The sequence below is a fragment of the Muntiacus reevesi genome, chromosome 20 (genome assembly GCF_963930625.1).
Source record: "Muntiacus reevesi chromosome 20, mMunRee1.1, whole genome shotgun sequence".
In the NCBI taxonomy this organism is placed as follows: domain Eukaryota; kingdom Metazoa; phylum Chordata; class Mammalia; order Artiodactyla; family Cervidae; genus Muntiacus; species Muntiacus reevesi.
Window position 1 is genome coordinate 25942453 of NC_089268.1, and position 26664 is coordinate 25969116.

General features: G+C 41.6%; 1 protein-coding gene across 1 annotated transcript in view; it reads left to right on the forward strand.

Moving 5' to 3' along the window:
• The first annotated feature begins 1972 nt into the window (after positions 1-1972).
• Positions 1973-26664, forward strand: part of EFHC1 (EF-hand domain containing 1) — a 36774-nt gene continuing 12082 nt past the window's right edge. Inside the window, exons 1-8 of the mRNA XM_065912098.1 lie at positions 1973-2130; positions 4440-4661; positions 9206-9493; positions 14293-14442; positions 15580-15772; positions 19615-19835; positions 23642-23782; positions 26121-26334. Of these exons, the coding sequence (XP_065768170.1) occupies positions 2068-2130; positions 4440-4661; positions 9206-9493; positions 14293-14442; positions 15580-15772; positions 19615-19835; positions 23642-23782; positions 26121-26334 (1492 nt within the window). The 5' untranslated portion in view covers positions 1973-2067. The remainder of the gene's footprint in view (positions 2131-4439; positions 4662-9205; positions 9494-14292; positions 14443-15579; positions 15773-19614; positions 19836-23641; positions 23783-26120; positions 26335-26664) is intronic.

A 26664-nucleotide genomic window follows, 5' to 3' on the forward strand; every position in this document is an offset into this window, starting at 1 on the left:
GAATTATGTTTTATTCAGTGGCCTTTTTGAGGACTCAAACCAGGAAGACAGTCTCTCAGCTCCAAACAACTACCATAAAGAGGTAAGGGAGGAGCCAGGAGCTTTTGCAACAAAAAACAGGTGGTCAGAACATAAAAAAATTACTGTTAATTAAAGAAAACCAGACATCTCAAGTTAATGAATGAGTGATTTTCTTTGTATGAGAAGATGCAGGAGTCTGGGCTCACTGAACTCATTCCTTTGATAGGCATCTTACCATCCAGGACCAGTATTCTGCTTTTCTCCATCCTAAATCCCCTCAGTATGCACAGTTGTGGATGACTTCTGTGACTCATGGCTTAATGGCTGCAACATCTTTTTATTTACTGATAAGGTGACATCCTTTGTCCACACTGCCCTTCTAGGTCAGTGGCTAAGATAAAATGTAATAGACAGATACTTTTAAAGTCTTTAGTATCATTACAATGCATTGATTCAAAAAATGTATTAAACACCTACACTAGGGCACTACACCAATAAAAAATAAAAAATCTGGAAAGGTGAAAAAAGGAGTGGGGGACAAAAATGGGAAATAGAAGTAGTTAGGGGAGAGCAAGTGTTATCAGAAAAGAAACTCTTTGGGCAAGGTGTGGAGACAGCCACCAATAACTACTTCACATGCCATTACTGGATTGATGTCCTGGGCCCCCTGAGGTTTATGCCTGTTAGTGAAACCCATCAGGGGGATTTGCTCTGACAAGCAGCAGCAAAACTAAAGCCTTTGTCTGTACTGGCAGTAAACCACCCATGACATGGATGCCTTTGGCGTGAAGCTTCCTACTCTATCGCACTCCGTTAAACTGGCTCATTCTCAGAAACAGCTGTTATAAAAATCCGATGCCTGGGCCCCATTTCAAACCCAGTGAATCCAATGTCCAGACATCTGGGTTTTGTTTTTCTTTTTAAGCTCCTTAGCGCTGCCGATAGCTTGTTTTTTCTTTCTTGAAGATGTTTCAAGAACAGTATTACATTTTTTAAGGGATAATAATGTAAACAAGTTTTGTAAAAAGAGTACTGACGGTTTTGACAATTTATCACTGCACTTATTTGCTTTTCTCCTATGACAAATTTTTCTTGGAATATGTATTTCCCCTCATGGGTCTTAACTTTTTATTGCAACTGTAGGTAGTGGATACTAGAGACTCGGAGAATCGACAGGAGCGCCTTGTAGCTCTCCAGTCAACAAATATTGAGTGTCCTGCGGTGAATGTGTAAGATGGATGGGGGATGGGGTGGTCCATCCACCAAGGCCTGTGAAGGAGGATGTAGGAGTACATGTGCTGCGCTTAGTCGCTCAGTCGTGTCCGACTCTTGGCGACCCCAGGGACTGTATGTAGCCCGCCAGGCCCCTCTGTCCATGGGATTCTCCAGGCAAGAATACTGGAGTGGATTGCCATTTCCTTCAGAAAGGTAAAGTAGGAAAAAACTTGAATGCGGTAGTTGGAGGATTAGGCACCAGTCAGTTGCTTTTGTTTATTGAACATCCTTGAACAACAGAAATACAATCATGAATAATTCTCAGTCCCTGGGCCCAGGGAAGCACGGGTTCGGGAGAAGTAACACTTTCAACCGGAACCAACCAGTGACACTTCCGTGTGAACTGGGACAAGAGCCTTTTTCCCACAGGTGGAAGAGCGAGCGGGCGGGGCGAGGTGAGGACTGGGGTGGAGCGAAGGAAGGACCGCCCCTTCCCCTGTAACTGATCTAAGGCCCCGCCCGGAACCCAAGCCCTCAAGGGGAGAACCATCACGTCATCCTACAACCACCTCCTCCCGCCCCGCGTTCTCACGTGACTGCGCGGGGCGGGGCTAGCTCCCCTCGGCCACACTCCCGCGAGAACGTCTAGTCCACGGGCTGCGCACGCGCGGGCCGGGCACGCCTGCGTCTCAGGCCCCGCCCCTCTTCCGCGAGCGCTCGGCGTGTTTGGCGTTACCATGGAGCTGCCGGGCCGCCCAGAACGCCGCTGGTCCCCCTGGCAACGCGGGAGGACCAAACCCGACCCGGGTGGCGGCGGCGGGAGCGGCCGCAATGGTGTCTAACCCAGTGCATGGCCTGCCTTTTCTCCCAGGCACGTCCTTTAAGGACTTAACGGTGAGGACTTCTCCGGCCAACCCCCTGACCCCACCTCCTGGCAGCCTCGGAGGGCTCGCAGCAGGTTGCGTCTCTTCTCGTCGACGCGAGTTTGTCGTTTTCCCCTTCAAACCCTCTTTCTGCCCCCAACTCTGTTCTCCCCACCACCACCACACCCGACCTCACCCTCTTTCCCCAGTTTGCTCCCAGCCCATCCCTCTCTGGTTTTTCCACTCCATCCTGGCAGTCTGTTGGCCTCCCAGCGTTCTTCCTTGCTGCGCTGCTCTTGCTGGTTTTCCCCACCTGGTTCCCGAGCTCCCTCGGCCTTCTCTCTAGCTCATTCTCCCTTCTGCGTACCTCTCCTGCCCAGGTCCATCCTTAAACTCTTCTTCCCTCAACCTGGGCCTCTTCCCCGACTCAACCTCTACACGCCTTCGTCCTTATTTCCACAGCCCGATCCCACCCACTCTCCGCAAGCCCATCATTGCCGCCCGCATTTTTCCTCTTCTGAATCCTAGACCCAGTAATCGCTCCCACTCCCAACTCCATTTCCACCTGTTGGCTTCTTTCTGCCAGGTGCTTTGCCGCGGTCTCATTTATGCTTCTACGAAGCCCTATCTCCTTTTCTGTCCAGCACTTCGACTTTTTCTGCAGTCTTGTTTAATCTTTTTTCCCCCAAATGCTCTTGCTCGTAAAGTTAAATTTTCAACACTTGGCCAACTTCCTCCCAAACCATCCTCAGGTGATTTATGGGAGAAAATTGCGCTTTAGTTCCCTCTGCCACAATTGATGTGTTCTTGTTTTTTCTTCCTCTAGCCCTTTTCCCTTTTAACATTTTTATAAAAAATTGCTGTTTGGATTTTGTTTCACTCCTCCCCTACCTTAAGTGTTTTTAGTTGTATCCTCTAGACAAAACTGAAGAGAAAAAAAAATAGACTTGTGTTTGTTTTTTTTCCCCTCTGACACAGTTTAGCCCTTGACAAAATTATGATTTTAATACTGAAATTTCAGGGTTGCTGAAATATGTGTTGGAAGGTCAGCATTAAGATTCAATAGACTGATTTTCAAAGATGAAACAATAATCATTTATATTTTTGTAGTTTAACAATTTAAACTATAAGTTCCTCTCCTTGGTCATAAAGGTAAGGTAAAAAAAACTGGAGACTGACTGCTCACTTGGCTCTTCCTTTCCTGTTGAGGGGAAGTTGTCTCCTGGCACTGAACAGTGCTGGTTCGGAGAATGGGATAAGGCAGACAAAATGAGGTAGTCTTCCTTCTCTTCCTGTATGAATATTCTTGGTTTTTTTAATCCCACTGTGTTGCTGAAACCTCCTACATGGACCTCTTCCAGAGCTCTTGTTTGTGGATAGCTGTCCGACCACTGATCTTTGTGGAGTGGTGGGGAGGCTGGGTCTCTGTGCCACTGTTTTGATCTCCTTCCTTCAAAAATATTTCCTTTTCACTTTTTTCTTTTTTATATAATCTTTTGGTTTTCTTCCAGTTTTCAAAAAGAATGTGTTGATTGTAAAAAAGAACAACATAATTCAGAAATGTATAGAACAGAGAACATTCTCCAAAGCAGTCTTTTTGTGCACATGCTTGCATGCTTGTAATTGTAGTACATGCATAATTTTATAAACTGCTTTTCTGGGCTTATTAAATCATAAACATTTCCCCCAGATTGCCACATGATCTTCAAAACCAGTATTTTAATAGCCCATTAGGCGAGCTTTCTGTCATTTTCTCCTGCTTGTCTTTTAGATTGCTTCTCATGCTTTGCTATATTGTAATTAACATTGTAATTGTCAGCCTTAGGCATATTGTTCTTTCCCATGATTTTGGATTATATCCTTAAAGGATGGAGGGTGGAATTATTGGACTTTAAATCCATAATATCCATTTGCTTTCCAAAGAGTTACATGAATATGTTAGTGCCACTATAGCAAGAGGGCCTTTCATTTCAGGTAAGAATTCATTTCACAGATTTGGATTGTTTTGGTTCCATGACTTATGACCACCAGATAAGATAGTACAAAATTAGGAGTCTACATAAAGATATTTTAGTTTTTTGTGGTAGGTGAGCTGATAATTAAAATTGGATGTTCAGTAACAGGGCTTTAAGTTGTATTTTAAGCTCAGGCTGCTGCCTCCCTCCTTGTTCCTGGTCACGGGTTTTAGCTTAAAATACAAGAACCTCCCGTGTAGGTAAAATTTTTGATACAGGGTTTGTGGATGTTTAGAAGTAAAGGTTGAATCTGATACCTTTGGAAGTTAGCTCTTCTACCTAACAAATATTTGTTATATCACAACACACTTCTTTTTTCCTTCAGAAAACAGCATTTCATAGAAGCCAGACACTGGGCTACAGGAATGGCTATGCAGTTGTTCGGCGTCCAACAGTCGGGATTGGCGGGGACAGGCTCCAGGTCAACCAGCTGTCCCAGGCTGATCTGGATGAGCTGGCCGCCAAGGTCCCAGTCCTCACGTATGGCCAGCCCAGGCAGGCCCCACCCGCACAGTTTGTTCCTGCTCATGTGGCTTTCGACAAAAAGGTATCATCTGGGATCAAAGGGTACCCCTCAAATTCAGATTTCTGAGAGCCAGCTGTTTGCAGAAAAGTCAGTAGTAAACCATAGGCTTTCCAGATTCTCTGAGGAAAAAATTGTTCAAATGCCTCAGCCCTTAGTCATAGACAGCTGGACTCAGGATTGAAAGACTCTTTCTTTACTCAGGAAGCTGATTACAGAAAATAATTCCCTGTAGATGTCACTGAAATATTTTCTAAATGCTGTTTTAAAAAGTTGGATGAGTTCTGAATTCTTGAGTTCATATTGCTGTATTTACCTGTTTGATGTGTTTTCCACATTTTAAAAGTCCTGTATTCTGTAGTAATGACACCTGCTTAATCTCTGTGAAATGCAAAAATATCATGAAAATGACTTCATCTATCATCAGTCTTTGTCTAGGCTGTTTCCGTAAGTTTTTGTTTTTCAGGGAGCGTTTCAGATTTGTCATAACTTAACCAAAGGGTAGTATAACATTTTTGTTTTATTTATTCCTATGCTTTTGTAATGCAAGTTGTTTTATTTCCATCTGTTAACATCTCCACATCATTCTTGATTTTCCTTGTCAGTGAGCTTTCTTTTTTCACTAAGGTGAGGTTGTCCTAACCCTGGCCATGCAGCAGAATTACTGACGGGACTTTTAAGAAACTTGGGTGTCACCCCAACCCTTCAATGATTCTAATTTCCCAGTGATGTCTATATATAACTGGATGTGACAAATACTAATCAGTAGTTAGCTGTCTTCATTTACTCCTGGCCTATGTTACTTGTCTGCTTTCTTGGTCTTACAGAGTACTTACTGAAGCTAGAGGCAGAAAGGTACAAAATAATCTTGTGGAAATTTGCCATTTGCACTGGTAATCACTTAATTAGAAGAAAGTCGTTTTTTTTTTTTTTTTAACTATATCAGCCATAATCTATATCCTCTCCCCTTCCCCATCTCAGCTAACTCATTTGATACAGTGAGTATCAAATTCAGAGGCTTTCCTTTCATAGGCTGAACCTAAACATCCGTTATCAGTGATATGATTTTCTATGTCTTAACTTTGTTCTTGTTTCTCCTGTTTATTTACAGCTGTGATAGGCACTGCAAGGCCAATAGAAAAGGGAGAGGGCTGAAAATACAAGAGAGGAGTGAAACAGGCATTTTTAAGTTTGTGCTGGGTTAAGTCGCTTCAGCTGTGTCCGACTCTGTGACCCTATGGACTGGGGCCCACCAGGCTCCTCTGTCCATGGGATTCTCCAGGCAGAACTACTGGAGTAGCCTGCCATGCCCTCCTCCAGGGGATCTTCCTGACCGAGGGATCAAACCCACATCTCTTATGTCTCTGGCATTTGCAGGCAGGTTTTAACAGTTTATCAAGATATAAAAGGTTATGTTCAATTTTTACTAAAAACAATAGCAAGTAACTGTTGTAAACTAGAAAGCGAAAAAGTATTAATGAAATTCAAAGAGAGAAAATTGTGCCTAATAGGAAATAAGCTTCTTATTTTTTGTTTTTCTATGTAATTTTATGCTAATTGTCATTACTTAGTTTATACTTTTTAAATACTACAATTCATTTCTTTAAAGATAATTGTTGTGAAAAGAATGTTTACATTTTTTTCTACTCATTTTACTGGAATCATCATAATTACTTGAGAATAATTCTTACCGTAGATTATGAAGTAGAGTAGTTAAATGCATGGTTTTGAACCTAAGATTTTTTTTTTTTCACAGTAAGGAAATTATGGGTTCTGTGAATTAAATCAGAGTTTAAATTTTTTGAAAATACTCAGAAATCCACTTCATAGCCAAGATATGTGTCCATATTTTGGACATTCTTCATGCCGTTCCTCATGATTAGAATATAACTGGATATAACGATCTCTTACGTAGATGATAAAGACCAGGACATCTCCAGGGAGTGCCTGTGTCTTCCCCCTTTGCTCCTGGACCGTTCTCATCATTCCCCAGGCTGACTTCCCACTCTGTGGTGTTCTTTCATCTTTTTCATCCTTCATCCTACTGCCACTTCACTCAGGGGACTGCTTCTCTACCTAAAAAAAAAAAAACAAAAAACAACCTACCCTCTTTCTGCTTGGTTTATTCCTCAAAGCACAGCTCTTAGTACATCACTTCTCTAGGAAAATGTAACCACTGCCCAGCTACTCTAGCCTACAGTGGTCCCAATCCGCGACTGTAAATGCACAAAGATAGATTAGGATTCATTTGTACTGACCATATGTCATATTTCCATAAGGTTTGATTTAAATAACTCATTAACATTTTGAAAACAGAATACACAAAATCCTGATTATTTGAGCCTTTAAAATGTGGTGTGTGTGTATGTATCTTTTTCCTGCTTCCCATTCTGAGGCCAACTTTCTGTTGCCAAAGGTATCTGCATCCCCTCCGCCTTAGAAAACAGATGGCTTAGGAAGCTGGGTATGCTCCAGGGTTCAGTGTTTGTTCTTCTCCTTTGTCTTTGCTCACTCCTTGACTCCAGACTCTTGTCTTGAAATGTCCTTTACATGATGAACTGTGTCCTGATTTCTAGATGAATTACCCATTTGACATCTCCTCTTGAATGTTTAATGAATATCTCAAAAGTAAACATGTTCAAAACAAACCCCTAATTTTGTTTCCTTGTCCCCCAAATATGCTCCACTACAGTCTTCCCCATATCAATGTGATTGTAGTTCCATTTTTTTCAGTTGCTTGGGTCAAAATATTTGAGTCATTTTGATTTTTTTCTAATGCTGACTTCTTTCCCCAAACTCAGCTCTACATCTCAAGTTGCCTCCTTCAGTATTAACTGTGCTGTCACTTAAATTCAGTAAGGCTAAATTCGAGCCCCCCATCTGCACTACCAAAGTTATCTTCTCAGATAAATCTGTGTAAGTCTGTGGTTCAAATACTATTATGTACATGAATAACTGATCATGTCTTCATTTCATTCTTTGCAGTTGCTGTAAAATGTTACTTTGAAAGGATCTTCGTATTTGGCTTTTACTGTATGGTTTTTCTGCTTTAAACATTCTGCTGCATTCATCCATTTCATATTTTGATGATGAGTTTAAGGCCCTGACTCCATTACATTCATATTTCTGCTATACAGTTGCCCATTCTTTTTTGGTTTTTATCTTATTCTTCCACAGTAGATGTTATACATTATTTCATCTTCTCCATTGAGCCATAATTGTGTCTTCACTAAGGAGTCTCCTTGGTTTGTTCCCCTTGTTTTAATAGAATTGGGTTTGGGTTAACACACTTGCTTCCCTGAAACATCATTCTAATATGTTCTTGCCTTGAAAAGAAATGTTAAAAATAGAATAATAGAAACTTAAAAATCCCAGTTTGTGCCATTTTGACTTTATACTGATGCTGCTGCTTCCAGAAGACCTGGGATTTGCTCCATCTTGGATGGTTGTTTCTGAGCACAAAATGGGTATTTACAAGCCACCCAAAGATGTGGTGGTGGAGGGTTGATTTGAGATTCACTCATATAAAGTCTCTAAGAATATGTCATTAATATATGTTTATAAGGCACCCCACTTCTAAAGAAATGGACTTGAGATTTTGTTTTCATTTTGAAGCCAAAAGTCATCGTCTTGTCCAAATTTCTAATCCTTTTCACAAATTCGAAATGGAATATTTGACGTTGAAATAAGGCTAGTAGAGTTAAGTCTTTAAGGAACACATTAGTAAACCGTCTAACCCTATTTTGAGTATTTAGTTCAGAGGTCAGCAAGCATTTTCTGTAAAGGGCCAAATAAATAAATATTTGGGGCTTTGCGACTGACTTAGTCTACTTGAGCTGCCATAATAAAATACAGATAGACAGGTGACTTAAACAATAGAAATTGATTTTCCCACAGTTCTGGAGGCTTCAAGTCCAAGATAGCTGTTGATTTGGTTTCTGGTGAAGGCTTTCTTCCTGCCTTTCGGACAGCTGCCTTCTTGCTCTCTCCTCATATGGCCTTTCCTCAGTGCACGTGTGCTGGGAGGGAGGGAGGCAGCTCTCTTCCTCTTCTTTTTTTTTCCTCTTCCTCTTCTTAGAAGGCCACCAGTTCTGTTAGATTGGGGCTCCACCCTCAGGACTCACGTAATCTTACTTAGCTCTTTAACACCTTATCTCCAAATATAGTCGTGTTGAAGGTTAAGTTTCCAACTCTACTTATTGTGGAGGTGGGGACATAATTCAGTTCACAGCAGCAGTCCAACTACTCAACTCTGCCCTTATCATGGGAAGGCAGCCATTAGCAATTATATGTTATGTTGTATGGTTTCCATGTGTTTTGAGATTTTGTTCTCCTTTTGATTTTTCGACCATTTAAATGTATTTTAAAAACTGTTCTTAGTTGCAGGTTCTATAGAAACAGACAGCAGGGGTAGATTTGTCCCGTGATCATAGCTTGGCAGCCTTTGAATTACAAGGTGGGAATGATGAGTATTTGAACCTCCCTGAGTGGTTCTTGGCATGAGAAGGGACTTGGTATTTTTTGATGAGACACTAACACACCATTTCCTCCACCCTTGTGTATTACAGGTGCTTAAATTTGATGCCTATTTCCAAGAAGATGTTCCTATGTCAACTGAGGAACATTACAGGATCCGCCAAGTGCACATTTACTACTATCTGGAAGATGACAGCATGTCTGTCATAGAGCCTATTGTGGAAAACTCTGGGATCCCTCAAGGAAAGTTAATCAAACGCCAGCGCCTTGCCAAGAATGACCGGGGAGACCATTACCATTGGAAAGACCTAAACCGAGGAATAAACGTCACAATTTATGGCAAAACTTTCCGCATTGTTGACTGTGACAAGTTCACACAGGTATAGTGTGTGTTTTTGGAAGTTTTGGTGTCTGAGGCATTGTTCTAATCTGTGAGAGAATACATGTCACTTGTTAGGGTAAGAGGAGGGCATTGACCCTCTGTCCTGAGTGGGTTAATATGTAGGTTAACTTGGCATTTGTGTATGTCATATGTGGCATCATGGGCTTCCCAGGTGGCGCTAGTGGTAAAGAGCCTGCCTGCCTGTTCAGATATGCAGATGACACCACCCTTATGGCAGAAAGTGAAGAACTAAAGAGCCTCTTGATGAAAGTGAAAGAGGAGAGTGGAAAAGTTGGCTTAAAGCTCAACTTTGAGAAAACTAAGATCATGGCATCTGGACCTATCACTTCATGGCAAATAGATGGGGAAACAGTGGAAACAGTGGCTGACTTTATTTTTCTGGCTCCAAAATCACTGCAGATGGTGATTGCAGCCATGAAATTAAAAGACGCTTACTCCTTGGAAGGAAAGTTATGACCAACCTAGACAGCATATTAAAAAGCAGAGACATTACTTTGTCAACAAAGGTCTGTCTAGTCAAGGCTATGGTTTTTCCAGTGGTCATGTCTGGATGTGAGAGTTGGACTATAAAGAAAGCTGAGAGCTGAAGAACTGATGCTTTTAAACTGTGGTGTTGGAGAAGACTCTTGAGAGTCCCTTGGACTGCAAGGAGATCCAACCGGTCCATCCTAATGTAGATCAGTCCTGGGTGTTCATTGGAAGGACTGATGCTGAAGCTGAAACTCCTCTACTTTGGCCACCTGATGCGAAAAGCTGACTCATTTGAAAAGACCCTGATGTTGGGAAAGATTGAGGGCAGGAGGAGAAGGGGATGATAGAGGATGAGATGGTTGGATGGCATCACCGACTCAGTGGACATGGGTTTGGGTGAACTCTGGGAGTTGCTGATGGCCTGACATGCTGTAGTTCATGGGGTCGCAAAGAGTCAGACACGACTGAGCGACTGAACTGAACTGCACTGAAGAGATGCAGATTTGATGCCTGGGTTGGAAAGATGTCCTGGAGGAGGGCATGGCAACCCACTCCGGAGTTCTTGCTTGGAGAATCCCATGGACAGAGGAACCTGGCGGGCTATAGTCTATAGAGTCGCACAGAGTCAGACATGACTGAAGCGACTTAGTACTCATGCACATATGTACCATCACTGCATGCTGACATCATTTTTTTCATGATGACATTGGTACATATCCTAAATGGATATTTGAGTAATAAAGTTAAACTCCCATTGTGGCTGCATCATTTGGTTAGAAATCAGTTCACATGCCAGTTCAGATAGAGAGTAGTAGAGCTGGGACCCTTGAAGGATAGAAATATGAAAGAGACGGTGGGCAATTTAGCTTAAGTCTGGATTTACAAAAATAGCACTATCTCTACTAGCAGATATGAGCCAAAAGTTTTTTGTGCTATTTGTATTTTTTCTGGAACTCATACTTGGTGTACACTAGGGAAACTTGCTATCTAAAAAATTCCTGGAATAAAACCATTTTTAAAGAAAAACATATTGAGGAAAATCCTCATTTCTCTATTTCATATGTAATTGATTTTTGACAGCTTTAATTGTAGAGAGAGGAAAAAAAAAGTGAAAGAGAGCACTTTCTTTAGCACAAATGTAGATATTAGTAAATAATTGCAAATTTGCTTTTACCATGCACCGAGCCCCTATGAGTTCACTCATTTATTATTTTTTTTAATTAGTAATTTATTTAGCAAATACTTAGTACCTGTTGAATGCCAGGCACTGTTCTAGGTGCCAGGTATAAAGATTTGCCCTTATGGAAGTTACTACATTCTGGTTGGAGGAGACAAATAATAAGCAAATAAATGTGTGTCAGATGCTGCAAAGAGCTATGGTAGAAACTAAATAGGGGAAAGGGGTTGGCGCTGGAGGGGGTGCAGTATGTGAAGTCTGGCCAGGGAAGGCCTCACTGATGTCTCAGGGGCAGGACCTCAGGGCAGTGAGGGGGAGAGCCACGGCATCTGTGCTGCCCCCAGAGCAGCCACGAAAACCGTAGAGAAGGTGGAGGTACGAGACCATCTTTGAGAGACCGTCCCCCTCAAATGGGCCTTGATGTCTCTTTTTAGGTTTCTGAAGTCCTTTTTATCATAAGCAGTTCCAGGATTGTGCCACCAGTGAAAAATTATGAAGTGTTATATGAATTTGAGGCATCACAGTTGTTTTTACAGTCACATCTTTACAGTTTGAACATTTGCAAGTTGATCCCTGAGCTGTTGATCTAAGCCAGTTACAGTCACTTCTCTTTATTAATGGTAGTTACGTGCACTACAGTCTTCACAGACACTGAATTAATAAATACTGAACCATGGCCTAAGAGAAATGCTGAGCTGGGTTCCTCCAAGCCTGTGGTCAATACACGGTCTTGTTTTATGTGTTGTTTCTCTTTACATATTATTGATTCATTAACTTTGAGGTTCTGGCCAACAGCAGTGTAAGTCATGCCTGAATGAAGCTTAACTGACCCTTGTAATTTTTCCGTAAGGTACATCACAGCTGCCTTTTATTTTTTGTGGTAAAATGTAGGTAACATGAAATTCAGCACTTTAACCATTTCTAGATGTACTGACTACTTACCAATCCTTTTGTACTGAGAACATGAGACAGCTCCGTAGCACTAAGATTGGGGGCCACTTCAAACTGCAGAATCGCCTACAGAAAGCAAATAAGTGAGAAAAAGTGGCTGGCTTCAAATAGATGGAAAAGGACGTCTGTTCACTGTGAAACCTGAAGCAAGGCAGAACTTCCCAGGGTTCAACCTCAGCTGAGAGTGTGCACCAGATGACTCAGAATTTCCACTGCTTCATGCTCGGCTGGAAAGGACCACAGAAGTTCCACAAGGGTTGATTAAGTTGATAAGGTTTAGCAGGTAGACAAATTTGCAAATACAGAAATTTATGGATGATGAAGATTTAATGGCTGATAGACAAAAGCTGAGTGTTTCAGGCGCTGATGATTAGATTATGTTTTCAATAACTGATCAGTTAGAAGTTGGCTCCTATAATAGTTTAAAGTTTGTCCACATCTTACCTAATTTGATGGTTTTCACCGTGGCTGGACCTATGAGTGAATAAGAAAGGAAACTGTCTTTACAGTGTGATTTGGACAAGGCATCATCTCTGTTTATACATATCATCATCACCATCCATTCTCACTCCCTCCTCAGGGCTCTGCATAAATGGTCCCATAGACAGAGTGAGCTGAACGTGAAATTCTGGGCCCTAGGAATAGCAAGGAAGCAGCAGTGTTCCCAGACCTAACGGGGTCATCCAGGGTCCACAGGTGGTCTGGTGACCAAGAGCACCTTCCAGGAGTGTGGTGCCGAGTAAGAGACTAGAGTCCAAACACCTGTGTTGGCGGGCTGCACCTGGACTTCGAGCATCTGTGCAGGGGTGTGGGGAGTCTTGCTCTTCTCAGGCCCACCAGTCTGTGTCTTAGTTTCCTGTCTGGGGGAATTCCTCCCCCACTTCTCTCTCCTGCTCTCAAAGACACTCCCTTCTCTCTGCTCCTCCAGGGACACTTTAGAATAACCACTTCAAAGAGCTTAGGCTTTTTTCTAAGAGACAGGAAGAATAGTCAACTTCAGGAAGCTTCTACATTCCTGCCGAAACTTTACATACTAAGATTACAAGCTAGTTAGCAGAACTGATAAGAGAGCCCATATATCCTGACCCTGAATTCTGTACGTTTTGTATGGAATTGTCCAAAAGCACACCACACAATCCCCCAAAGAAACCCACATTAATTTCCAGTTCCAGAATGTAAACAGATCACAGGAAATAGTTTTTTTGTGCTCAACAAAAAAGTTAGTTTTTTGTGCTTTTAAGAAGAATTGAGTTGTTTTAAATATATAGTGACTTAAAATAATACATATTTGCTCATAATCAGCAAAATAAAATTCAAGATCACATCAAGTTCAGATGGCTTTCTTTAACTTTTTCTAGTGAGATTTGAGCCCTTGATTCATCTTTCTTGTTGGACTGAAATATTTTTTGGTCTGAAATAACCAGTAGGTTTGCTTTCTTTACCTTGTTTTTTTTTTTTTTTTTGGTGGAGCGTACTTAATCATATACTTGTTTTAATTGAGATGGCAAGCTGGGAATGTGATTTCAGCTTAACTTTTCCCTTGTGCAGCTTGCCGCCATGTACTCTATGATGCGCTCAGTCCCGTCCGACTCTTTGGGACCCATGGACTGTAGCCCACCAGGCTTCTTTTTCTGTGGAACTTTCCATGCAAGAATACTGGAGTGGGTTGCATTTCCTACTCCAGGGGGTCTTCCTAATGCAGGAATGGAACCTGTGTTCCTTGGGTCTTCTTTATTGGCAGGCGGATTCTTTACCACTGTGCCCCCTGGGAACCCCACTTGCCCCCATACCTGACAGTATGAATTACATACTGTTCAGACTATGATTAGGTTCCCAATGTATAAGCATTATATTATATGTATATAAGCAATCCTAGTTTTCCCTCTGTTCCTGGGCACCTAAATCTAATTGATCTGAATTCATATTTGGAGCCAGTTACCTTGCCACCACATCTTCCATTTTTGCTTAAGGTAATTATCGGTTACTGTCTACATTACAGAATTGGGTCATTTGGAGGCTTGTTACTGCTAAGACATGCTCAAGCTTTAAACTAATGGTTAATATGGGCAGTGGCTTAGAAATTCTTATTATATTAGTGTTTATTTTTACAGCATCACTTAGCACTTACTTTGAGAAGCTTCAAGAAGGATAATCATTATTGATTTTGAATTACATAGGTATTTTTGGAAAGTCAAGGAATTGAGGTAAATCCCCCAGAGAAGATGGCGCTCGATCCTTACACTGAACTCCGGAAACAGCCTCTCCGTAAATATGTGACCCCAACGGACTTTGATCAACTCAAGCAGTTTCTCACCTTTGACAAACAGGTAGGTGAGTGACCCAGTAGGTTTGTTCCCAAAAATGGCACTGCTTATTAGCAAGCTGTCTTGGTAGGTGTATATTTTGAAACATTACATCTGTATTTTAACTGGTCAGGTACAGTGCTATCTTTCTGGGGTTACAGGTACAGGAATCCCTAAATTTCATATCAGAGATTCAAAGAAGATTGTGAGTTGAGTCTTGTGAGTTCCACCAAACTTCTCGCTTAAAGTAATTCCTGAGCACCATCTGCTCCCTAACTTTACATTTCCCGCCGCCCACTTCTTTTCCCAAATATGGATTAATCTCCAAGAATCCTTTGGGAAACCTTGAGTGAATTATTGGGATGTTTCAAAGCTGTTTGCATATATGTAGGTTTCTAATGTTAAAATAATAATTTCAAAGGATTCCCAATGCAGATGCTTCCTTGTTAAATGTTATAATACATTGATGTTTGAGTACAGAATGTTCTGGGTATTTTCCAACTCTGTTCCAGCCTGTCTTCCCCCTTGTGAGCTGGTGTATAGAGCAGATTTGAGTCTTCCCTTCTCTGTACTAAAGGGAAAGAGAAAACAGCGAGATCACACTCAGTGCTTCTCTGCTGCTGTTTCTGTCAGAAATGTAATTCCATTTAGTACAGAAAATTTTACCTAGCACTACCAAGTTCTTTTAAGAACATTCTTTAAATCAGTCATATGACTGTTACTGTTTTGTAAAGGTTCTGTTTTTGAGGTTGAAAGAACTAAAATAGTGATTAATAATTGAAAATTCTTTCCATACTAATTATATACAAACCATTCACGTGTATCTTTATTAATACGTATAAACCACTGAATGAAGGGCCCACTGCTCTTTTAATTCAACTTCTCTTTCACTGACTCATATTTTGGATCAAAATGAATCCTTTCTCAGCACAAGCTTATAAGCCTATTACTTAATACTTTCCAACTGTTGACATCTGGTTTATAATTTCAGATGTTTTTGTATCTTTGGTGAATACTTTTTTTTTAATAACCATCTGAGATTACTTCATAGTCTTTCTAGCTAATCTTTTCATCATTGATACATAAATGCCAAAGTAGCTAAGTTAAACTCTCCCCTTGTGGAATTTTTTTCTTTAACTCACTGCTTTGGGTTCTTCAAAGGTTCTTCGATTCTACGCCATCTGGGATGACACAGACAGCATGTTTGGGGAGTGTCGGACCTACATCATTCACTACTATCTTATGGATGACACGGTGGAAATTCGAGAGGTCCATGAACGAAATGATGGGCGAGATCCCTTCCCCCTCCTGATGAACCGCCAGCGCATGCCCAAGGTTTTGGTGGAGAATGCAAGTATGTGGGATTCAATTTATCCTGTATCCATGGGGACCTTTGCTGGGCCTCAGAGGAGTTAGCCATGTGATCACCCCCTTCACGCTCGGGGGGTGCCTGCTCTGTTCCTTAGGCTTTCCCGTAGGGGCCTCCGTCACTGGCCCCTCAGCCAAGCTTGTCTCTGAAACGGTCTGGCAGAGATGACTGATACCCAGATCAAGGGACCAGAACCAAAACAGCAGTGGCAGATTTATTTAAGTGTGGAAGGGCAAGGCTTCTGAGCCATGTCATGTCAGGTTGTTAGTGCTTTCCTGAAACAGTCTTGTTTTCATTCAGAGGTACAGCTTACCGTTTCCTTATGTGCACTTTGGACTTTGCTTCTCACCTCAACCACTTCCTAATCAATCAGGAAGTTTCTGTGTGGAATAACTTTAGGTGGTAAAGACACGTCTGTGATTCGTAAAGGTAGATCCCCATTTTATCACCCCGTGTTCTTTCTTTGCTGGTATAAAATAACCTTGTGAGTTGGCGTAAGAATGCAAACAGAATGCAGCTGAGACATGCTGTCTGTCACTATTTCTCTGGAATAAGTGGACTTGCTTTAGTTATTGACTTAAGAGTTTAAGAATTTTCTCTTACAAGAGTATCATCTTGGTCACATGTACTGACCAGTGTTTGGATGGCTGACAGAACTCTGTAAATACTTTCATTGTTTTTTTCTTTTTTTAACTCTGTGCTTTTTGGAACTCAGAGATAAGAAATTCCAGGTATTGAGCAAGAGGTTTGTCTCAGAGGTTATAAACAAATTGGCAGTCTGAAGGCTAAATTCAGCCTACCCACGTGTGTTGCTGGGTCTGCAGAGTTTGTTTTAAAAATGCAGAGTTGTTTAGGGGCAAGGAGGTAGAGATTTCCATCGCTTGGAGAGAGAGTAGGCAAAATGTGGTGAAGGTACACCTTGATAAATATGTAGTTGTTAGAAACAATAAACAAAATGTACAAGAAAGCAAATGGGTGCATCTTAAATGCATACTGCTGTGTAGAAAAAAAGGAGATGCATGATGCAATACCCTTTACATAAAGTAAAATCCACACACAATAGTGTAAATAGTACACACAAAACCAAAAAGCAGCACATTAGAATGGTTGCCTGTGAGGCAGAGGAGAATGAGATTGGGGAAAGGGGGATAAAAATTGTCATCATTTTTTAAATTAAGAGTTAGCTTTAAAACCGTCTTATTTTGAGAAGTGAGAATAATGGCTTTAACAGCTTCCATTCTCAAATAGCAATAACTGGATTGGTGCCCTTGTTCAGCTTAGTCCAGCTGCTGCCTGCTCTGTTCTACTTAGCTCCCATAGATCCCTCCTAGAGTTCCATGACATTGGACTGTGTACTAATTTTGGCCTTCCAGGTGCTTAAATGAGCTGAAATGCCCGCCATCTGGAGCTGACAAGCGCTAGAGTTATGATTGAGAGGAAGAATGGGAGTGTATTCAGGGAGGCATGAAGAAGGCTCACTAACTCTCTTGAGCTCACTCTTAGGTTCCTTGTTTGTCTGCCTTATCAATGTGACCTGTGTTTAAATTTTTCAACATGGTAATCATCCGCTCCCATAACTTCCCAAATTTTAACAAAATTTCCATCAGAGGTAGATGGAGAGGTAGCCAGGTGACCTATGTATGGTCCTTTGAAAAGACAGGAGACATATCTTTTTATGAAAGTTGCAGTTAGTCTTGTGGTAGCAGGACAGAAAAAGCTAAGCTCCCATCAGCTAAATAATTTCTTTAACTGGAAAAAGAAGTGGTGTTAAAGCATCTGATCGACTTCCAGAGGCCTTTATCCAAGGGGTAGTTCTTACTGAATTCAGTTAAACAAGAGTTAAATATCTCCTCTGAGAACCATGTCATGTGCTAAGTGCTGTGGAGGATAAGATAAAAATGCTGCCAGACCTAGAATGCCTGTCCTTTAGTCACTTTCAGGGGCTGGGGAGACAAGTCATATACACACTCAGAGTGCTTAAACAGTAACACAGGAGCCCCAGGTGATCTGATTCCTGACTCGTGGGTCATGTTGACAGAGCTCAGAACAACCGGTGTGAGCTAGAAAGATGGAAGAAGCCTTTACAGGAGAGCCTTTACAGGGTTAGGTTAGTAAGACCTAACCCTTACTCGGAAAAAATCTTATATACAGAAAGTAAATGATTCTAGAAGTAAAAAAATCTGAGATGTAAGAAGCAGTAAAGAAAGAAAATGGTAAAATGTAGGTGAATCTAAATAAACATTGACTATACAAGCTGAAGGAATAATGTTAAATTTAGTTTTTTGAGTGTAGTATTTTAAGCCAGCTTTTTCCTTCACCTCTTTAACCCTCCTCAAGAGGTTCTTTAGTTCCTCTTCACTTTTGACCATTAGAGTGATAGTATCTGCATATCTGAGGTTGTTGCTATTTCTGCTGGCAGCCTTGATTCCAGCTTGTGATTCATTCAGTCCGGCATTCCACATGATGTACTCTAGGTATCAGTTAAATAAGCAGGGTGACACTGTACAACCTTGATGTATTCTTTTCCCAGTTTTGAACCAGCTGGTTTGTCCATGTCCATGTCAATATTTTAGATCCCACATGTAAGTGAAATCATACAGTGTTGGTCTAGCCATGTTGTGGAAAATGGCAAGATTTCATTCTTTTTTATGGCTGAGTATATTCATTGTATGTGTATGAATGGATAATGAGAGAGAAAGACAAATACCATATGATGTCACTTATATGTGGCATCTAAAACATGACATAAGTGAGCCTATTTACGTAATAGAAACAGACTCACAGACATAGTGAAGGTTGATTCTGTGTTTGGAAATCTGTTGATTTCCATGGATGAACAGATTACTGGAACCATCCACACTGACTGTCCCTGCCTTCTGCCACAGGACTAGATCACACTGCCCTCATAGCAGCGATCACAATTGTAATGAAACCATTTTTTGTGTGGTTAGAGTCTGCCACCCCAAACAGAATGTTGCCTCCATCAAGGAATTTTATCCATATTATTATTGTGGTCACTAATAATTTGTTAGATAAGTGGATAAATGAGTGGGTGAAAGTGAAAATCGCTCAGTCGTGTCCAGTTCTTTGGGACCCCATGGACTATACAGTCCATGGAATTCTCCAGGCCAGAATACTGGAGCGGGGTAGCCATTCCCTTCTCCAGGGGATCTTCCCAGCCCAGGGATCAAACCCAGGTCTCCTGCTTTGCACGTGGATTCTTTACCACCTGAGCTACAAGGGGAGCCCAAGGACACTGGAGTGGGTAGCCTGTCCCTTCTCTAGCAGATCTTCCCTACCCAGGAATCAAACTGGGTTTTTCTGTATTGCAGGCAGACTCTTTACCAACTGAGCTATCAGGGAAGCCCCCAAATGGGTGGGCGGTTGAGTTGAACCAGATGACTTGGATCCTCCCACCATAGATCCAGTACTCTGTCTTTATAGAAGGATGTTTATTCTTGTGATGATTCCTTCTAAGCCTTAATTCTACTGAGATTAGTGACCCGTGGACAGGAGAGCCTGGCAGTCCATGGGGTTGCAAAGAGTCGGACACAACTAAGCGACTAACACACACCCAACAGGGATATCTGAAGCTTAATATGGGAGAGAGACTTTACAGAAACCATCTGGGCCATTATTTATGGGTCCTGTTCACAGATAGAAATACACAGCCCTGTGTTCTGCTGGGAGCGTAGAGGAGTCACTGACCCGGGGTCAGAGCTGAAGCCCACACCCGCTCTGTTCTCAGGAATGCCTGGCTGTTGTGTGTCCGTCTTTCTTCCCATCCTCATTCCTTTTTCTCTCCTCTTCCTGTTGTCTTTTGTTAGAGAACTTCCCTCAGTGCGTGCTGGAGATCTCTGATAAGGAGGTGTTGGAATGGTACACGGCCAAAGACTTCATCGTCGGGAAGCCGGTCACTATACTCGGGAGAACTTTCTTCATTTATGATTGTGATCCGTTTACTCGGCAGTATTACCAAGAAAAATTTGGAATCTCCGATTTACCACGCATTGATATGAGCAAGAAGGAACCACCTCCTATGAAACAGGTAGTAGGACACTGGCTCTGAGGGTAGTAAGAGAGTTCATCTTCTGATAGAGGAGTTTAAGGGAAAAAAGGGCTCTTATATGAATACCCAATTAAAAAATGGGCAAAACATATGAAATAGAGCAGTTCATAAAAGAACTACAAATAGCTAGTGAACACATGGAAAGATCCTCAACTCATCATCAGAAAATAGAAATTAAAATACTGAGGTTTAGGATTTTTGATTTAAAAAGAGAGCATCCAGCGTTTGCCCTGATGTGATGAAATAAGCGTTTTCCTGGACTGCTAATAGGTGACCCAGTGAGGAAAACTCTGAAAGGCTGTTTGTTGCCATTTTAACTTTTTCAAAATAAAATATTACCTATCTCTTGACCCAGAGAATCTGGTTTGGGGATTATGTAGCATTATTTATAATAAGGTGTTAGAACGTTGGCCAAATAAATTATAGTATATCCATCCATATAATTAGAAGACTAAGTCTTGTTAAAAAAAAAAAGAGGAAACCTATGCATGTTAGCATGAAAAAAATGTCCATAACATTTTTAAGGGAGCGTGAATACATGATGTGGCACTAATCTCTGTAGACTACTATATACAACATCTGCTTACGTCACTGAGGAGAAGACCTGGAGGAATGTTTCCCCAGATGATCTACAGTTGTTAGTTCTCCAGTGGGCAGAGGGGAGGGAAAGAGGGAAGTGGGAGATGACCAGGGAACTGCTTTTTATATTGTGTGGTTTTAATTTCACTTTCTATTCCAAGCTGTGTATCACTTTAATAATTTTTTTTAATTTTTGATTAAATTCCAGACCCCTAAGACATTTTTTTCTTGGTTTTTTTTTTTAATTTGCCTATTTATCAAACCCTTTCACTTAAAAAGTGATTGGGAGCAAAAAAAAAACCTGATTAATTGAAGATGTTAGAAGATGGTGTTCTTTAATTGCAGTATTGCTGTCCATAAAAATCAGGCAGAACTCCAGAATTCAGTTCTGTGCATCTCAAAGTCCACTGTGATCTGAGAGTAAGTTCATGGTGTCTTTAATACACCAAAATAGTAATCTAGTCAACTTGAGCCTTCAGAATGGCTCAGCCATGTATTTTAGAGTTTGAAGCGACAACTGCATGTTTTCAGAATTACACAGCCAATTCCAGAAGCATCTCACATGTCAAGGCCCACAGTGTCATAGACCAAAGGCACTGGTGCTGTTACACCTGTCTGGGGGAAGAACAATTGACACAGCCTCTTTGTGTGTGGTTCGTGTATAAAGTAGTGTGTGAGCATCCATGGCCCGTCTTTATTTTGCCAGCATGTGTGTAAAATTATGTCAGCGGCCTCTTTCCAAAAGACAGTGATTGGGAGGATGGAATGATTGAGTTCCTCCAGCCTGACCCCTGCTTTACCCACATCTCTTGGCCCAAGTCACTTGCATATCTGCTGAGTTACAAGGGTTCTGGGTCCTGTTTTATCCCTTGGACTTCTGCTAATGCTCCAGCTCCTGCTTGAACCACTTTCACATCGTTTCTTTACATGGCTCTCTCACCTCTCACAAGTTAGTGTAGGCTTGCTTTCTTCCAAGAAGCAAGTACCTTTAAGCTCTCCTCAGCCATTACCCCTTGGCCGTCTAAACTCTACACAATGAAGCGGGGACGCAGGGATGGAAGGCTAGCAGCTTCTAGAAGCACCAAGCCAGAGTCAAGTCAATGGGCAGGGACAGAGCTGGATATGAAGTGCATATATTTGATTTGAGAATCCTGACCCTCAGATCAGGCGTAAGTCCACATGGATCCAGAGACCACATGAGCTAGATCGCAGACTTGGTCCATCTGGAGACATGCTGGTAGGGAGGAGGAAGAAGCCGGGGACAGGAGGGCCCATCTGCTGTGGAGCCGGCCTCTGAACACAGTGTTTAAAGGATGAGGGACTCTCAGACTTTGTGTGTGTGTGTACATGTTAAAAAAACAAAAAACCCTGGTAGGAACTCTGGAGGGTAGGTCATTGGAACAGGAGTATCTAGGAGTGGTGATGTCCACAGAGGAATAGCTCTAGTTTGGAACAGGACCCATGCAGCAGCTTGGTGTATGATGGAGTGTGAGAAGCATCGTACCAGGGCCCCAGGCAGAAGGGCTGATTATTTAGAGAAGGCCTGCATCCCAAGAGGGGAAATGAGATTCTATTTGAGGGAAATAGGTGGAAGCCTGTTAAAACACAAAAGGAATTTAGCAGGAAGGTGCTCAGAAGCTTACCTCTCTATTTCAAAACCCCTTAACCTCCCCTGCACCCCCAACCAGGTTGCTCTCACCATATATTGATATTAGATTGTGCCACTGCATTTCTGCTACTTACAGGTAAGTTAGAGCTTAGCATGTAGGCAGTGCTATGGGCAGCTTAGCATGAGGGACTTTCAACCAAAGTTGCTCTGTCCATGGCAACTTACATATTCACTGCCTACTGGTTTTGCATTTGGGACAAATTAGTCATTGTCCATCTACTGGATCCACTAGTCACACTTCCCTGGTGTGTGTGTCAGACGGTAGAAGCATCTGCCTACAATGCGGGAGACCTGGGTTCCATCCCTGGGTTGGGAAGATCCCTTGGAGGAGGAAATGGCAACCCACTCCAGTATTCTTGCCTGGAAAATCCCATGGACGGAGGAGCCTGGCAGGCTACAGTCCATGGGGTCACAGAGTCGGATACGACTGAGCGACTTCACTTAACTTAGTTACATTTCAGCCATGCAGATCATATTAATCACATACAGCCCAGAGGTGGGTGAAGGATCAGTGTTCTAAGCACTTCACCTTGAATGAACATAACAGAATCCATGGTTTTTGAGGGAGTCCCCATTATAGATGGATCAGGGCTCATACAGACTAATTTGTTAAACTTGCTGAATACAATATGTTCAAAAATTGGGGAAGATATCTACAGGTGAAAGCATGGTACGAGCAAGTTTGCTGAGAAAGCAGTGCAAAAAGGAGTCAGAGAAAAAGATTCAGCTGCAGTCTGCCTGGCATTGATGAGAGGGAGGAAGCCTCTGAATTATTAATACTTACGTTTTTGACAAATCCCAGCATGTAGTAGTACCTTCAGCCCTTTATGGAACCTAAGTTCATGACAAACATAAGTTCACCCTGTACTTCCACACTCACCGAATAATCTTTGCATCTGGAATTCAGTTCTATGAGTTTACTTCTTCACCAGGAAAGAGGAGTCCTGTGTGGACAGTGGGGAGTCAAGTTCTCAGTAAAGTATGACTGTCATTTTTTTGAGGCAAAAATCAAGAAATAAAAATATCAGAAGTATGGAGGTAAATAGGAAAAAAAGAAGCATGAACCAAGCCCTGATGCCTCCACCCCATCCCCAGCTCCAACACACGGATGTGCGTGCTGTGGGTGAACTGAGAAAATGGTTTCCAGATATGCCAGGCTGAGACCTACACCCCAGAACAAGGAAGTCACAGGCCCCTAGGCCTTACCAGGCTGCAAGTCCACAAGTACCAGGTCTGGGGAGCAGGGCAAGGCTCTGCTGTGGTGGTAAGGGGTCAGTAGACATCAGCGATGTCTCAGTCCAGTCTGGAGGGTTACTTTGTAGCATCATGAGTCACTTGTGTGAGCATTGATCAAGGGCATAAAATCTATAAATAGGAATGGAACATGTGATATGTTGTTTATTCCGATTGCATTTGAATATGTAGAAATTACTTTTAAAAATTTTCCAGACTTTAAAAAGAAAGTTACAGTTACCCTTAATGAAATTTTAAAAACAAGCAGCATCTGCTTTATTTCTTGCTTCCTTTTTTTCTTCAGGAGTTGCCTCCCTATAATGGCTTTGGCCTAATTGAAGACTCTGCTCAAAATTGCTTTGCTCTCATTCCAAAAGCTCCCCAAAAAGATGTTATTAAAATGCTGATGAACGAGAACAAGGTGCTTCGTTATCTGGCCACACTGGTGAGGACAGTTTTTATATCCTGAGGTTCTGTTGTGTCTCAGTACTGTGCACCGTTGTCCGTTTTGTCTGTAAGCTAGAGAGTAGCTAACAGCTGTCGGAGTTCTGTGTTTACTTAGCACGTAACGCCAGCCTTCAGGCAGGGTGGGTGGCATCACGCATGGTGCTCCCGAACCAAGACCTAGCTCAAGTCCTGTCTGCATTCAGAGTTTTTCTGAGATCATTAATCTCTCCCCTCTAGCCCCCAAATTTTGACCGACTTTTTGGCCTTTTTTATTAAGCAGTTATGAAAGCCTTGACTTATATTCAAAGTATCTTGTCTCTTTGTGTGCCTTTCCAGTGAACTGTCATTTCCTTGACAGTAGGGACCATGTCTTTTATAGTCATTAAATGTAACAAATGGGATCGTACTAATTTAATAGGTAACTTTGGGAGGTCATATGTTTAGTGGCTAAGAGGTTTGGAAAGAGACAAATTTAGATCCTGGATGTTCCACTCAGTGGCTGAATTGCCTGAAAGCAAAATACTGATAAGAATTCAAAGGGTAATATCTTTAAAAACAGAAAAAGAAAAAGCAAAAATGGAAATATAAGTTTTATTTAGAAATGTAGACATAAATAGCAGAAATTGACATGTTACTCTGGCAATAGAAATGTGTTTGAAAAATGATAACATAGTTAACTGATATATTTTTTGAAATGTTGAACAAAGCTTTGAAACGAGAGTTCTAGCAAATTCTAGGCCAATTAGGACACTCCACACTGTAAGAATTCTGGTAGGGCAGAACACAACACAACCAACACAACATTGTAAAGCAATTTTCCTCCGATTAAAAAATAAGAAGAGAATTGTGATTAATGAAGGTTTTGCCATTGTTGCTAAGTTCTTTGAGTTACTATTAAAGTTCAAGAGGTTTGTTGAATTATAGTAATTGTGAATTCCTTGAGGGCAGGGGTAGTGTGTCTTTAGACTTTGTAGGCACTTGATAACTATTGGTTGAGTTGGTAAGTGAATTTATTTACATGTACACTGTCCACGAGTCAGGCAATATAATGTTATACTCATTTTATGTTTTGAAATATAAGAATCAGAGAGGTTAATTGGTGTGTCCCAGGTTTTAGTGCTCAGATAGAGGCAGAACTGGAACTCAACCTAATGAAAACTCTTAAGTTGAAAAGATGCATGCACCCCAGTGTTAATAGCAGTACTGTTTAAAATAGCCAAGGAAATGGCAACCCACTCCAGTACTCTTGCGTGGAAAAACCCATGGACAGAGGAGCCTGATAGGCTATAGTCCATGGGGTCGCAGAGTTGGATACGACTGAGTGACTTCACTTTCACTTTAAAATAGCCAAGACATGGAAGCAACCTAAATATCCATCAACAGAGGAATGGGCATAAAGAAGTTGTGTGGAAGGGTGTGTGTGTGTCTGTAATGGAATATTACTCAGCCATAAGAAAACTGTGAAATAATTTACTGCAACATGGATTGACCTAAAGATTATCATATAGTAGAATTTCAATGAATAAGCCTGGAAGAGTGAAGTAGAAAGTTAGCATTATGCACACACCACAGTAAACTTGTTGCTGACCAGATCCATCAACAGATGCTAAAATTAGTGGGAAAACCTTTGGGGAGAAACACGATTTTCGTAGTTTGCAAGTATCTCCTTCAAGATATCTATTAACTGGAAAGGGAGAGATGGTGACTTCCTCGGAGAGAAACCTACCAGGCATCTTCTTAACCAAGTGATCAAGGTCTGCGTCACCAATAAAAAGACATTTTGACATCATGGACTCCTTGATACGCACAAAAAAGGATCTTCATAAATTTTCCTCCCCTTTAAAATTTTCTTTTTAAATTATGTATAGAAATGGATTTGTGTAAAGGCATAGACTTTGCGTAATTACTTTAGTGTCCTTGAAGCTGAACATAATGTCAGCTGAGAGGTTTCAGACTAGTCACCTTTGGATAGAATATAGCCCATATGTTCTCTCTGGCCTGCCTGGTGCTTTTAAAGACTTGGAAGTCAACATGTTAAAAGTCAGGGATTTAATATAGTAATCCATATTTCTATCTTCTCATGAAAAATTAGAAGATCTAGTAACATTGGGCCTGTGTTCATTCCCACAGGCAACAGTCAACTGGTGTGAGTTGGGGCAGCTTCCCTTAGGTGAGGTGTACCCTGCCCAGACCTCCAGAGTACCCCCATACTGTTCAGTCCTGTTATATTCCATATGTTACATTTATATTGTACCCTAGTCCCTGTAGGTATTTTAGTTGGCGGCATCTGCAAAGATCGTGTATCTTCATAATGTCCTCTTTTCTTCACCTTTCAGGAATCCCCCATCCCAGAAGACAAAGACCGCCGCTTTGTCTTGTCTTATTTTCTAGCCACTGACATGATCAGTATCTTTGAGCCTCCTGTTCGCAATTCTGGTATCATTGGGGGCAAGTATCTCGGCAGAACTAAAGTTGTCAAACCAGGTTCCTCGGTGGAAAACCCTGTCTACTATGGCCCCAGTGACTTCTTCATTGGTGCTGTGATTGAGGGTAGGTCTCAGCAGAGTTCAGGCTTTCCTACAGCCTTATTGGGGATTTAACTCAGTGAACCCTTGTAGGAGGTGTTAGTCTGCAGTCCAGAAGTACATGTGGTTCAGTGTCTTAATGTCCTCCTTTATCAGTTAAACTATAAATTGGTTGCATTTATTGGCTGTAGATGGAGACTCGGAGTTCCCTAAATGCTGAGCAAACTAGTGCATATTAGTTTGGAGAGCTATTTAAGGTTCATTAGTCTAGGTCACAAATACATGTCCGTGAATTTTTACTCTTGGTTGCCTGATAAAAACATAACCCAGCTAATGTATTTCTACCTTCTCCCCA